The sequence below is a fragment of the Mesoplodon mirus genome (assembly GCF_964341445.2).
Source record: "Mesoplodon mirus genome assembly, chromosome: 5".
NCBI lineage: Eukaryota > Metazoa > Chordata > Mammalia > Artiodactyla > Ziphiidae > Mesoplodon > Mesoplodon mirus.
In genome coordinates, this window is record NC_138980.1 from 119876355 (window position 1) to 119889870 (window position 13516).

General features: G+C 40.1%; 1 protein-coding gene across 3 annotated transcripts in view; it reads right to left on the reverse strand.

The window, feature by feature from the left end:
* RASGRF2 (Ras protein specific guanine nucleotide releasing factor 2) overlaps window positions 1-13516 on the reverse strand; it is a 245172-nt gene that overhangs the window by 133046 nt on the left and 98610 nt on the right. For all 3 annotated transcript variants that reach the window (XM_082621256.1, XM_082621255.1, XM_082621257.1), the window contains 4 exons: window positions 13276-13355; window positions 12700-12893; window positions 5445-5554; window positions 4578-4696 (listed from right to left, as the gene is read on the reverse strand). In XM_082621256.1, the coding sequence (XP_082477382.1) occupies window positions 4578-4696; window positions 5445-5554; window positions 12700-12893; window positions 13276-13355 (503 nt within the window). The remainder of the gene's footprint in view (window positions 1-4577; window positions 4697-5444; window positions 5555-12699; window positions 12894-13275; window positions 13356-13516) is intronic.

A 13516-nucleotide genomic window follows, 5' to 3' on the forward strand; every position in this document is an offset into this window, starting at 1 on the left:
TTTCCTGGGTTTCCCGATTTTGTTGTTGTTGTTTGTTTTAGAATAGTAAAACTATGATTGTGGGTCACAAAATGTTTACACTAACATATGAATATTCCAAACAGCACTTTTACAGAGATCTAAAGATGTGCTGGGGGTAAAGAACCCAAGTTTCTATGGATTCCCTGAATTCCATCTATTCAGGTGAGTGTTTAGGTGGGGCTGCTTGACAAAGGCAGAATTGCTGAGGCAGTCCTGGGGGAGGGTGTGGGACTGGGGAATGAGGGCAGGGAGAAGGCTTGGTTCCAGTGAAAGGAATGGGCAAGAAGGAGGAGAGGTAGGTGGGAGCAAACTGGCAGAGAGCACAGGCAGCATGTAATTAAATATGAAGAATAACGGAGCAATGAAAAAAGCAGAAGGCAGAATGCTTAGAGGAGTAGATGGGCAAGTAACAGCAGCAGCAGGATTGTATTCATTAGACCCATGGGTGAAGCCGAAGCCACAGGAGATCTTTCAGAGGACCTGGGTCATCCCCGCCAGGAGATGGCAGTGGATTCAGCAGCATAACAACTGAAAGTCAGAAAGAAAATGGATGGGAAAAGACAGTAAGTTCTAGCTTTGCCATGGGCGGTCCTGAGTCATCCAGGCAGATAGGTTAGGGCAGAGCGGAGGACTGCAGCATAGACAGGTGGACAAGCGGGTTTGAGAGTCATTTTCAGAAGGGATATAACCAAGGCTATGAAAACTGGATAATAATGTGTTCACCGGTAAACGCTTCTAGCATTTAATGATTTTGTAAATCAGAAATTATAGAGTACAGTTAACTCATGTATTAATCATTACCGTTAATTTTAACTTTGAGGTAAAAAACACCCAATGTTTCCTTGGCAACTATACACTAATATGCTTAATCTATAACTGTTCATCTCATATCCAAATAGGAGACTGTGTGCATTAGGTATGTACAGAAGTCTATACATCTGAATTAAAAGTGAGCAACTTCAACACTGGTTTATAAAATAAGCTTGTTGAAAAATAAGTTAAGTAGATTTTTTTTTCACATTTCATCTTATGTTTGACATGATGTTTCAACACAACTATGAGACCTGAGGATTCCTTTCTAGTTAATACAAATTAGAGAACTCATAGTCTTGAATCAGTAATTCCTCAGTATCAGACCATTGCTGTGATATGATATTTTGCATCACCATCATCATCAGTCTATCTAATAATTGGGGTCAACTTACCAAAACACTTCTGTGTTTCAATCACTAAATTCCCATAGCGTGGCATTCAAGACTGGCTAATGCCCTGATTCTTAATTCCACTCAGTAGTGTAAAAGAATGAAGAGCAATTTCCAGGTTATTGGATTAGGCGTTTGAGAAGGTATAACTATTTCTAGACCCCACGTTACAATTTCAAAGGACACTGGTACACTGAAAGTACATGATTTTGAGTCTGGGAATGATTAAAGTACCACAGAGGTTCATGTCTCATTCTCAATTCATCTAGCTCTAAATTCGGTCACCTTTATTTAATTTTCCTGATTCACATTTCCACCAGACAACAATGACTAATGGATTTTGCACAAAATGTCAACTTAAAGTGTCTTTATCTTCTAATAAATATTCATATATATTTCATGTTACTGAAAATAGACACCCATTCCAAAATTTAGATCTTGGTTTTTAAGGTTTATGTCATAATCTCACAGACACTAGTCTAGACGCATTTCTGAACATTTAATCTTCACAACAACCCTAAAAGACAGCTACTACTATTAACCCCAACTTAAAGGGAGGAAACTGAGGCAAAGAGAGGTTAAGTAAATTGCCCAATATCACCCAGCAAGGAAGTGGAGGAGACAAGATTTGACCTCCATGACGTGGCTATATGTCTACCCATTATTGCCGCAGACAATTCTGCTCAAGAAACTTTGAAAAGATTTTGGAAAATAAATGACAGTGTCAGACCACTGCTATGATATAGTCCTTTGCATCGTACTCATCAACCATCTAGTAATTGGAATCAATTTACAATAAAACCTGCTTTGTCAATCACTAAATTCCTACAGATTGACATTCAAGATTGGCTATCACACCTATTCGGAGGAGGCCTTTCAGATGACCTTATTTTTTCTAATCCTCAGAATAAAAATATATTTAAGATTGAAACCACACACATATTTGTACATAAGCTTTTGCACACACACTCACGCATTGAAAAACAGACCATATATCACCCCTAAAAGTAAACAATGCAAATATTAGTATACAATTAGAGATAAACTATAGTCCATTTCATAGAAAATAGAATATCTCAAAGTTAAAAAAAATTTAAGAACCCACTTCAACGAGTTTTAAAACCTATTAAAGGTATTTAGTAAAAGTAATAATAGGAGCAACCAAAGCAAAACAATGCAAACTTTCCAAATTGTCCGTAATTGGATTACTTTCAGATTAAGGTTTGATTTTTTAAAACCACCTTTATTGAATAATTCCCAAACAGACTAACCAAACCAAACAACACAGAAAAATACTGCTGAAAGGCAAATCATTATATCAACATCAATACAGCAATAACATCAGATATATTAATAGCTGACAGAAGCACCTCAAACATGTAGTACAGAACAAGCAATAAATAACATCTGGACATGAATCAAAGGGAGAGGTGGCTCATGACTGCTTTTCCTCCAGGTGCAATGAAAAAAAATATGATTTTTTCATTGGATTCGACCTTCTAGCATTTTTCAACTAAGTTTGTAGATATATGTTAAAGTTTATGTGTAATAATACTTTTCAGTCCAAAGTCCTTTCAGAAATTGAATACTAGTTATAAAAACTTTTGTTACCATTTTCACATAGTATACAGCTCAAGTCAATTAGTAAGTATTTTTCAGTGAACTCCAATTACAAGAAGAATACAAAACAAGACAGCTGACATTCAAAATTGCAGTTTTCAACAAGCAATTCAATTTAATCCATTGTTCATTTTCCAGGTTATCTATAATGGAAAGCATTGTTCTAGGCAAGAGAGAATTCATAAAAACTGCCCTTCAGAGTTACAATTACTGGGAGAGACAGGCATGCAAGCAAGTGGATGAAATACATGCACCAGGAGCAAAGGGGCTCGGAAATGATGAGGACGGTAAATTCATTCTAACTGGAGGGAAGAGGAGGGGAAGATGAGAAGGAAATTTAAAAGGCTCTTTGGAGGTGTCTGACCTGAGCCTAGTAGGACAAGCAGACCTTCCATAGGCACAAGAAAGGTGGATAAGGGCATTCCTGGTGTCCAGGCTAGGGCCAGCACATGTAAAGGCACAGAAGCAGACAAGTGCCAGGAAGGCAGGAAGCCAATATGGGGACACGGTCTGTATGGAGGAATAGAGGGGGAGTTACGAAGGCCTGATGTTGTCAGCATTAGAGTCCACTATTACTTAAAGAAAAATTAATACTAAAGCCAAAAAATGAGAAAGGTATCATATCCCGAAATATACTTCCAAACTTTAACGTACGTGTGATTTCTCTCCTTGTAAATAAATATGGAAAATAGAAAAGCATGTGGTAAATTTTTTAAGTGTTCTGTGCAAAAATTAACGTGTGTAGACAAATAATGTCTTGTTTGATGAGGTAAAAAAAGATTTTAAGCAGCACATTTTGGTAGGCACTAGAAATGCAAATATCTTCAAATAATATTGGCATGTTATAAACAGAAACCACATTAAAGGTTAATTCTAATCCCAAATTTATATGCCACTCCTCACCAAGTTCAAAATTATGATTGTGTGCAATATATTGCCACAAATCGATTTTGTGGGGCATGATACCCTGCCCCCAGAACACCTGAGCACTTAAAAAGAACTTGGAGTGTGGTTTACATCCTGCACTCTGTAATGAAAGCCATGGAGGAATATGGACTGTTAGGTTGTTGCTTCTCTACAGTTTCCAGTACAAATATCTACAACTCTTCAAAAGCTCAATTTACTGGGTGATGCCCCCAAAGCACACCCCTCAAACATGATACCTTCGCCATCACCGAAATATGGCAGGGCAAGTTGATAGTGAGACATTTCATCTGGCAACTGGAGTTACCAACTGAATCAAATCATATCATGTGGGGCCGATCCGGAAGTGCTGATGAAAAATGGGAACAAGAGACAGCTGTTTTCACTTCGGACATTGTCCCCACTGCTATGTGAAAGGGCTCTGAGTAATGCAAGTTTCTCTTGGGCCTTTGCCTGGATGTCGTCACCACCTGGCACTGCCACTCCAATCGGCCAGAGCAATCTGTCCTCCCTGGAGCTGCAGAGAATGTCCGGTCCACTGAGGAGGAGAGTCCAGTCAGAATGTAATTTACTGTCCCACTCGTGCTTTACTATTATTGTGTTGCTGTTTTTCATGGCCCCTGAAAAGAAACAGCACAAAGGTGGGCCTCAACCACAGCCTCGGTCAAGGCCATGGGGACATCCTGCATGAACAGCATCAATCAAACAGCTAAATCAAGCCTGCTCCAAAATGCTTTCCTGGATCTGCCGGTGATAATGTGACAGGTGCAGAGACCACTTAGATGGTGGGTCTGCCGAACAAGGACTTACCTTGGCGGATGAAAGTTTGGCTAGTGTCCAGCAAAATATCACAGCCCTCTACAATCATTCTTTCTATGGCGAGGTTCTTCCTGATGTTTTCAGTGTCACTCACTTCATCATGCATAACCCTGTCAGACACAATACAGGATCACGGTAAGAGATTTTCTATTGTCCCAGCAGATAAGCAAAGGAGCTCCATCTGGGAAGCTAGGGTTTGAACTTGTATCAGTTTAACTGGGGCTGTAGGGTAAGTCATGCTGGACTTCTAGCCTTCATCAAGTCATGACTCAAAGCAAAGCAAATGTACATCATGATTCTTAAGGATAAGTGAGTATCCTGAGAATGCTGCTTGTAAAGGCAACAGGAAAGCAATATATTATTTTACGAACAGCTCCATTCATTGAAATTAGGATGCCATTTCTTAGAGGTGGAGTAAATTAGAGAACTTTATACCATTTATCCCATATAAGCTAAAGGAACACAGATGCCAAAACACTGAAAAGTCACCGATAAATCCAAAATATACATTCTCCGACTTCCTACCAAATATGGGTGCAAAAATGCAACTAACAACCATTCTTCTATTATGATGAAAGAAATGTGAACATTTTCAAACTTAAACCAAAATATGCCTAATCTCAATTATATAAATTTACATGCCATAAAACCATTTTCAAAGATATTTTTTTTCTTGGTTAAAATTAATGTGCATGCTGATTCAGCACCATCTCAGGAGCTAGCATTTAATGTTCAGCAGAATCTGAGAAGCTGGATTGTGTCTTGCTTCTTGTTCCCTGGACATATATATTCAGTTTCCACAAAAGACTAATGTGCTACTTTGCCATATCAAACCTTTATTATAAATTCTCCACATACCTGGACAGTTCTTCTAGTTTGGATTTAGCAAACTCCAGACTTTTCCTCTCCACATGCTCATGGGGAGTATGGGCTAGGAGTTCATGAAGTGTGATGATATACCTGGGGATCTAAAAGCAAACAAAGGCCAGCATGAGTAAAGGTCAGGATGAGTAACACTAGATCTTCTCTACGTGCCATCATCACTTCTGAAGAGCTCATCTCTACTCTTACAGTTTTGACTGTTTCACAAATATATATTTTTAAGAAATACATTTTAAATGAACTATGCTTCAAATATCAAACACACACAAAAACTTCACCAAGAACACATGAAGATAATAAAGTTTTATATGATAAAGAAACGATTATTTCCTCAGATTTTTAATATAATCATACATTTCTTTTTTTAATTTAATTTTATTTTTTATACAGCAGGTTCTCACTAGTTATCTATTTTATACATATTAGTGTATACATGTCAATCCCAATCTCCCAGTTCATCCCACCACCCCACTTCCCCCCTTGGTGTCCATACGTTTGTTCTCTACATCTGCGTCTCTATTTCTGCCTTGCAAACTGGTTCATGTGCTGTTTCTAGATTCCACATATAGGCGTTAATATACGATATTTGTTTTGCTCTTTCTGACTTACTTCACTCTGTATGACAGTCTCTAGGTCCATCCATGTCTCTACAAATGACCCAATTTTGTTCTTTTTATGGCTGAGTAATACTCCATTGTATATAGGTACCACATCTTCTTTATCCATTCATCTGTCAATGGGCATTTAGGTTGCTTCCATGACCTGGATATTGTAAATAGTGCTGCAATGAACACTGGGGTGCATGTGTCTTTTTTTAAATTATAAATTTATTTATTATTTTATTTATTTATTTTTGGCTGTGTTGGGTCTTCGTTGCTGTGCGCAGTCTTTCTCTAGTTGTGGCAAGCGGGGGCTACTCTTCATTGCGGGTGTGTGGGCTTCTCACTGTGGTGGCTTCGCTTGTTGCAGAGTATGGGCTCTAGGCATGCAGGCTTCAGTAGTTGTGGCATGCAGGCTCTAGAGTGCAGGCTCGGTAGTTGTGGTGCACAGGCTTAATTGTTCCACGGCATGTGGGATCTTCCTGTGGGACTTTCTGTGCTTCCTGGACTTGGATGGCTGTTTCCTCTCCCATGTTAGGGAAGTTTTTGACTATAATATCTTCAAATATTTTCTTGGATACTTTCTCTCTCTCTTCTCCTTCTGGGACCCCTATAATGTGAATGTTGGTGCATTTAATGTTGTCCCAGAGATCTCTTAGGCTGTCTTCGTTTCTTTTCATTTTTTTATTCTTTATGTTGTTCCGTGGCAGTGAATTCCAACTTTCTGTCTTCCAGGTCACTTATCCATTCTTCTGCCTCAGTTATTCTGCTATTGATTCTTTCTAGTGTATTTTTTATTTCAGTTATTGTGTTGTTCATCTCTGTTTGTTTGTTCTTTAATTCTTCTAGGTGTTTGTTCTTTAATTCTTCTAGGTCTTTGTTAAACATTTCTTGCATCTTCTCGATCTTTGCCTCCATTCTTTTTTCAACAACCTGGATCATCTTCACTATCATTATTCTGAATTCTTTTTCTGGATGGTTGCCTATCTCCACTTCATTTAGTTGTTTTTCTGGGGTTTTATCTTGTTTCTTCATCTGGTACATAGTCCTCTGCCTTTTAATTTTGTCTATCTTTCTGTGAATGTGGTTTCCATTCCACAGGCTGCAGAATTATAGTTCTTCTTGCTTCTACTGTCTGCCCCCTGGTGGATGAGGCTATCTAACTAATCATACATTTCTTAATCATAATTTTTGAAAACTGGTTCATAAAGAAACAGATATAGTTATCAGCAAGTCACTTGAGTCTGTACTTTAGATTTATTTGGCTGTTTACGGTTTTTTTCAAATTGACAATCCTACTGCAATGTTCTCTTTAAGAATTAACACTTGGGAAAAGATATGTTCGCCCTTATTTTATTCTGATCCTGTTTCACTTTAACTCATCCCTGTAGCAGTAAAAAGCATTGTTTAATTAGATTATTTGTTTGTACTTTTGTTTATGAACAGGCTATCTGAATTCTCTTAAAGGCAGAAATACCACCAACCCTGTGAAGGGTTTAACAGACCACAGTGGAGATTTAACTCGAGTTATATATGTTGATTTAACTCAACATATTTTTTACTGGCTTATAAGTTAAAAATTTTTAGGAAACAGGGGCAGTGTGTTAATTTTAATAAAAACCTGCATGAACAGCAGCTACCATAATGCTGCCCACAGGGGGTCAGATTGGGAGCTTGAGGTTGCATGTGCACTCAATCATCCAGCAAAACATAAGGATTATTTCCCCATTTTACGGATAAGGAAACAAGGCATGAAGAGGTTCCATAACTTGCCCAATGTGGCCTCATAGTAAATGGCAGGGCCAGCCATGAGCCTGGCTCTGACCAGTGCACTAGCCCAGTGGGTCTCTTCTGCAGGGACTGGGTTCTTACTCAGCACTTAACAGGACCTCTAAGAATGAAGAAAGTAAAACAGCTTCCCAAGGCCCTGCTCTCTTGCAGGTGGTGGCCTTCGTTAGGTTATTTGCTAATATTTACTGAGTGCCCAGATTTATGCACTGGCACAGCGGGCAGCGCCATAAGCACAGACCTTGATCTGCAGCTCATACCCTGGGATCATGTCCTAGGAAATGTCATCCAGGTTTTGGAAGTGCAGACTCCTCAGTTATAGGAGGATGGGGCACAGGAGACCCCTCCCTCGGAAGCACATGGGAGGAGGCTTTCTGGCTCTCTATCCCATAAACTTCTCACTAAAACAGCTGGTTGGGACATTCCATTTGGTGAAGGCTCCTGGGATAAGTATGCTTTCAAATATTCCTTTTGCACAATGCCATGATTGATAAAAGTTTGCCTCTAAGTTAGTTCTACAAGAAAATCAAGGCAATCAATAGCTAATGTACTCAATTTTTCATAAAAAAGAAGGCAGGAGTGGGAGAACCTGACTACTTATAATGCACTGAAAACCCACAAAACTAAGTTTAGTCAATAGCTTCATGATCCTCCCCCATTAATTAAATCTATTTTAGAGAGCTCCTTGGCTAAGCTTCAAGTGGATGGATTTGAAAGTAACTGGCCCACCTCATTTTCTGGTGGAGAAAGAAAACAAACCTGAAATTACCAAAGAGTAGGCAAAGGACTTCTGCAGAGAGAAATGGACAGCTCACCAAAGAGCTCATCTGTATATTCAAGCACTGATTATAAATCTGTCCCCCTGAAACCAAGGATCATAGCATTGTCTAGGTGAATCATAATTCTTCTTTCAATTATGAAATAATACTTGTCACTTTATAGACACTAATTAGCTTGCTGTCCAGTTACAGTAAACAGGTGACTAGAGCAGGAAGTGGTTACTTTCTGGAAGACCTCTAACAGTGCTATCTTTGTCAAAAGCAGATTTCATCATCTGCTGACCTATGGAGGTATGAGCAGCTGAAGCCAATTTAAACAGTACCAGCCAAGCCACTGTTATTGCTAAATAAAAATTATGTTAATGACTACATTATTGTCTACAACAAATTTATTGGTAACATGAACTTACTTGTCTGATAGTTCAAATGAGGATACATTCACTGCATCATCAATTAAGGATAAATTCACTATAATTCCTCCATGTTTCCATAGTTCAGCATAATTCACTGACAGCAACAACTGACTTACTCAACAAAGGGCCCAGGAAGAGGTAGAATATAACACTTTTCTAAATAGACACAGGCTACCATACGACCCAACAATCCCACTACTGGGCATATACCCTGAGAAAACCATAATTCAAAAAGACTCATGTACCACAATGTTCACTGCAGCTCTATTTACAATAGCCAGGACATGGAAGCAACCTAAGTGTCCGCTGACAGATGAATGGATAAAGAAGATGTGGCGCATATATACAATGGAATATTACTCAGCCATAAACAGAAACAAAATTGAGTTATTTGTAGTGAGGTGGATGGACCTAGAGTCTGTCATACAGAGTGAAGTAAGTCAGAAAGAGAAACAAATACCATATGCTAACACATATATATGGAATCTAAAAAAAAAAAGTCATGAAGAATCTAGGGCAGGATGGGAATAAAGACGCAGACCTACTAGACAATGGACTTGAGCACACGGGGAAGGGGAAGGGTAAGCTGGGACAAAGTGAGAGAGTGGCATGGACATATATACACTACCAAATGTAAAACCGATAGCTAGAGAGAAGCAGCTGCATAGCACAGGGAGATCAGCTCAGTGCTTTGTGACCGCCTAGAGGGGTGGGATAGGGAGGGTGGGAGGGAGGGAGATGCGAGAGGGAAGAGATATGGGGATACATGTATACGTATAGCTGAACCACTTTTTTATAAAGCAGAAACTAACACACCATTGTAAAGCAATTATACTCCAATAAAGATGTTAAAGTAAATAAATAAATTACACAGGCTAAAAGTTTCCAGTTACAGTACCTCTCTTTCTCCCTCTGCCCCCATACCAAACTTTGCCTCCATATGCAGACTTAAGAAAAATTCTGGGCAGTGGCCCCTTGGCAGTATGAGCTAAGGCCACCTCTTCCATTCTTGTTCTACAGGAAAAAAGCATCACATCCCAGCCTCATCCCAAGGTATCCGGCCTACACTGACCTTCAGGATTCCTTAGTGAAAGGACCAAAAGAGAACAAAAAGGACAGAATGAACCTAGTAAAAACAACCTTCAAGTTTCTAGAAAGGGCAGTTTTCCCCCAAGTGTTCCATGTGGTCACTCCTAGGGAGAAGGCAGGAGGGAGAGACACCAAGGAGAATAAGGCCCTCAGGCAGCAACTCCAAAGTTTTCCCCTCTTGGTCTGTTCAAAATAGCTACAGAGAAGTGAAATAGTTATGGGGAAGTAAATAAATAAGAGCACAACTCAGCACTCTTTCAATTTGCACATTTCTTGGAGTTGGACCAATTCTGGCTAAATTCTTTTTTTTTTTTGCGGTACGCGGGTCTCTCACTGTTGTGGCCTCTCCCGTTGCGGAGCACAGGCTCTGGACGCGCAGGCTCAGCGGCCATGGCTCACGGGCCCAGCCGCTCCACGGCATGTGGGATCTCCCTGGACCGGGGCACGAACCCACATCCCCTGCATGAGCAGGCAGACTCTCAACCACTGTGCCACCAGGGAAGCCCTGGCTAAATTCTTTAAGTCTGAGGCTTTGCCCAGCATCTTTTGGTTACCCTGGTCTTAAAGAAACCAGAGAACCTCAACATCTGACCCTTCAGCTAAATTCTAGGATTTGGGGCCACCACAGTCTTGGAGGGAGGGATCCTAGACTATTAGAAAGCTCCTGGCAACAGCACAAGTTGCCCAGCCCAAACTTCCAGAACCTGTCTAGTCCCCCAGAAAGCTAGAGCTCTGTGAGAGAATTAGAGCTCAGCTGCCCCGAGTTCAAAATTAAGACACAGAGATTCAGATTGGTTCAATTATGTTTCCCAATGCTACAAATGAAGGGTGAGCAAGACATGCAGGTCTCCTAAACATTCTCGGTCCAATGGTCCTTTTCTGACATTATGGGAATTCCCTGGCATCAATCAAAATGCCAAGTTGTTTTTATTGGGCTTAAACTCCAGGGGGAGGAAGGAAGGTTGGTAGAAGAATATCTCAGCATTTTTCAGAAATCCAAAGGCCTTTGCAAGGCCTTACATTCAACCGTGTTTGGATACCTCACCTAAAATGCAAGTACAGTTCTGCCATTTTAAACCATTGAGAGACTCACCAAGGGGAATAAACAGTACTTGAAAAGACATTACTGGGCCTTCAGAAAGGGAGGGGGGAACCTCTCTAAATGTGAACCTCTTCCACAATCCTACCTTTGTATGTTCATCTAAGCTGGGGATTGCTAGGCAGATACAAGTTAGGGTATTTAATCATAATCTAGAGGTAACTGTCAAAGATTCAAATAGAATCTTAGAATACTGAACTATATAAAATTTGTTTCACTGTAAATAAAATCTTAAATTATAACTTTGTATAAGTTATATATATAAGGTTTGTATAAGGTTTTTAAAAAGCAATTTTTTTCTTTATAGTTTTTCTGATGAAATATTTGTTCAGAGAGGCAAAGAGTTAAACAATTCAGTTCCACAGGAGAAAAAAAAAAACACAATAACTGTATAAAGTTTCACTCTACTTAGGTTGTTACAAATGCAACCTTTTGGTTTTGAAAAAATGTCACTAAACTTCTATGGTGACTTCCAGGATTTCAGTCAGGAGTGACAAACTTTAAGACAAACAATTATGAACCAGAATATCATCTCTCTGAAGCTACAAAATGATCAGCTAGGGTCAGAGAGGCTGGTTCCAGGGGACAAAGCTCTCCACAGAACCCGTAACACACATGATTAGGAGAATCATTTTGCCACATGACAGTTCAGAAGCCTGGCCAGAAGCCCCACAAATTCCACAATGGGAATGCTCAATGCTTTTCCAAAAGAACAGAATCAACACTTTTTAAAAGGACAGGAGATTCAATTCACATCTTGGCCTCTGCAGTTCTCACTAAAGAGCGGTAAAGTCTTAGATATAGGAAAGAATGCAAGTGTACTTGATCCTTTGGGTTGCTCTAATCCCAAAAAGTAAAGGTCAGGACAAGCCCCAGCCTCACTGCAGCAACCTGACTAGGGGCCAAGAGTCCCCAGGCCTGGCCAGTGCCTCTGGCTCCTTTGTCTCCACAGCCTCTGTGACAGGGAGGGTCCTCCTTTTGTTCTGCAGAGCTCCAGCCAAGGAAGACTCAGCAGCAATCACAACAGGGCAGGAAAACAAGCACCTTCCCAGCAGTCCTTCCACTCTCCCAGAACCTTTTATGCAACCAGCACGCACTGGAACATTTGCACAGCATCCTATTTCTGTAAACTTAATAATATTTTTAAACACGCTGGAGGAGGAGACTCCATGGAAGAGGTCTGTGAGGAATCTTTCTATAAAGAGAAATTTGTGCCGCTTTTCAAAAAAATCATTCCTTATTTGTCTCAAAAATTCCTGATTTTCTTACCTACACTAGACAGACTAGAGAGAGGATGTGTGGCATAAATTTGTTTATCTCAGGGTCAAGCTAAAGATGACAGATGATGGATATGTGCTGTAACCCCCCACAGGGAATACTTGCACATATCATGCTGGTCACACTGGGTATCAGTCATATCGAGCTGGAACCAATGACTTACAAAGTGCATCCCAGGTGACTTACCTGAAACATTGGATAGGTCAAGAACGTCTCCAGCATCCTCCCCTCACAGGCAGGGTTAGCTTCGTACTGTTTTAAGAGTTTGTCAAAATCTCTGTTTTGCTTACAATTGGCGAGCACTTGGAGGCTGTACTGGTGATTACGCACAAATTCTTGATAAATGTTCAGCATGGGGAGCAAAATATCAAACAGATCAGCTGGAAAGAAGAAGTAAACATGGCAGTTTCTCTTGATGCTCTGTAAATTATCCAAGGTACAGGGAGAAACTGTTCACTCTGCAGGAATGGCAGAGAGCAGCTCCTGGCACCAGGTGTCACACTACATGGCCCCAGTCCAGCTGCCTGAATGACTGACCTGGTAGAACACACCCCACAGTAGAGCCCAACTCTAGCCCCCAAAGAACCATGACAGGCCAGGGGAAAGGATCAAAAGGGCAATGAGACAGAGTCCCAGTGCCTGAGGAAGCTCACAGATCATTACGGAAATTCAGATAGCTTAGGTAGAAAAACATTGAAGCTATTTTACTCTAACTGTAGCCATATTAAGAGAAAGTCTTCTCTCTCTAAAGCATGGACTTACCTAAAATTAAAGTAGGCCAATTGGCTATCCTTGCCTTCAGTCCTTGATGAAATATTTCATGAAGAAACATGATTGTTTCACTATAAAAAATGAAAATATAATTTAGTCACTGCAAAGAGTCCATTTCATTAAAGAAGTCCATTGAGTCCTTAAATCCTTAATAAATACATGATATTCATGTCTCTGAGGGCCCCCAAACTATACACCCAATAATGACATGGATTATACCAGCTCCCACAAA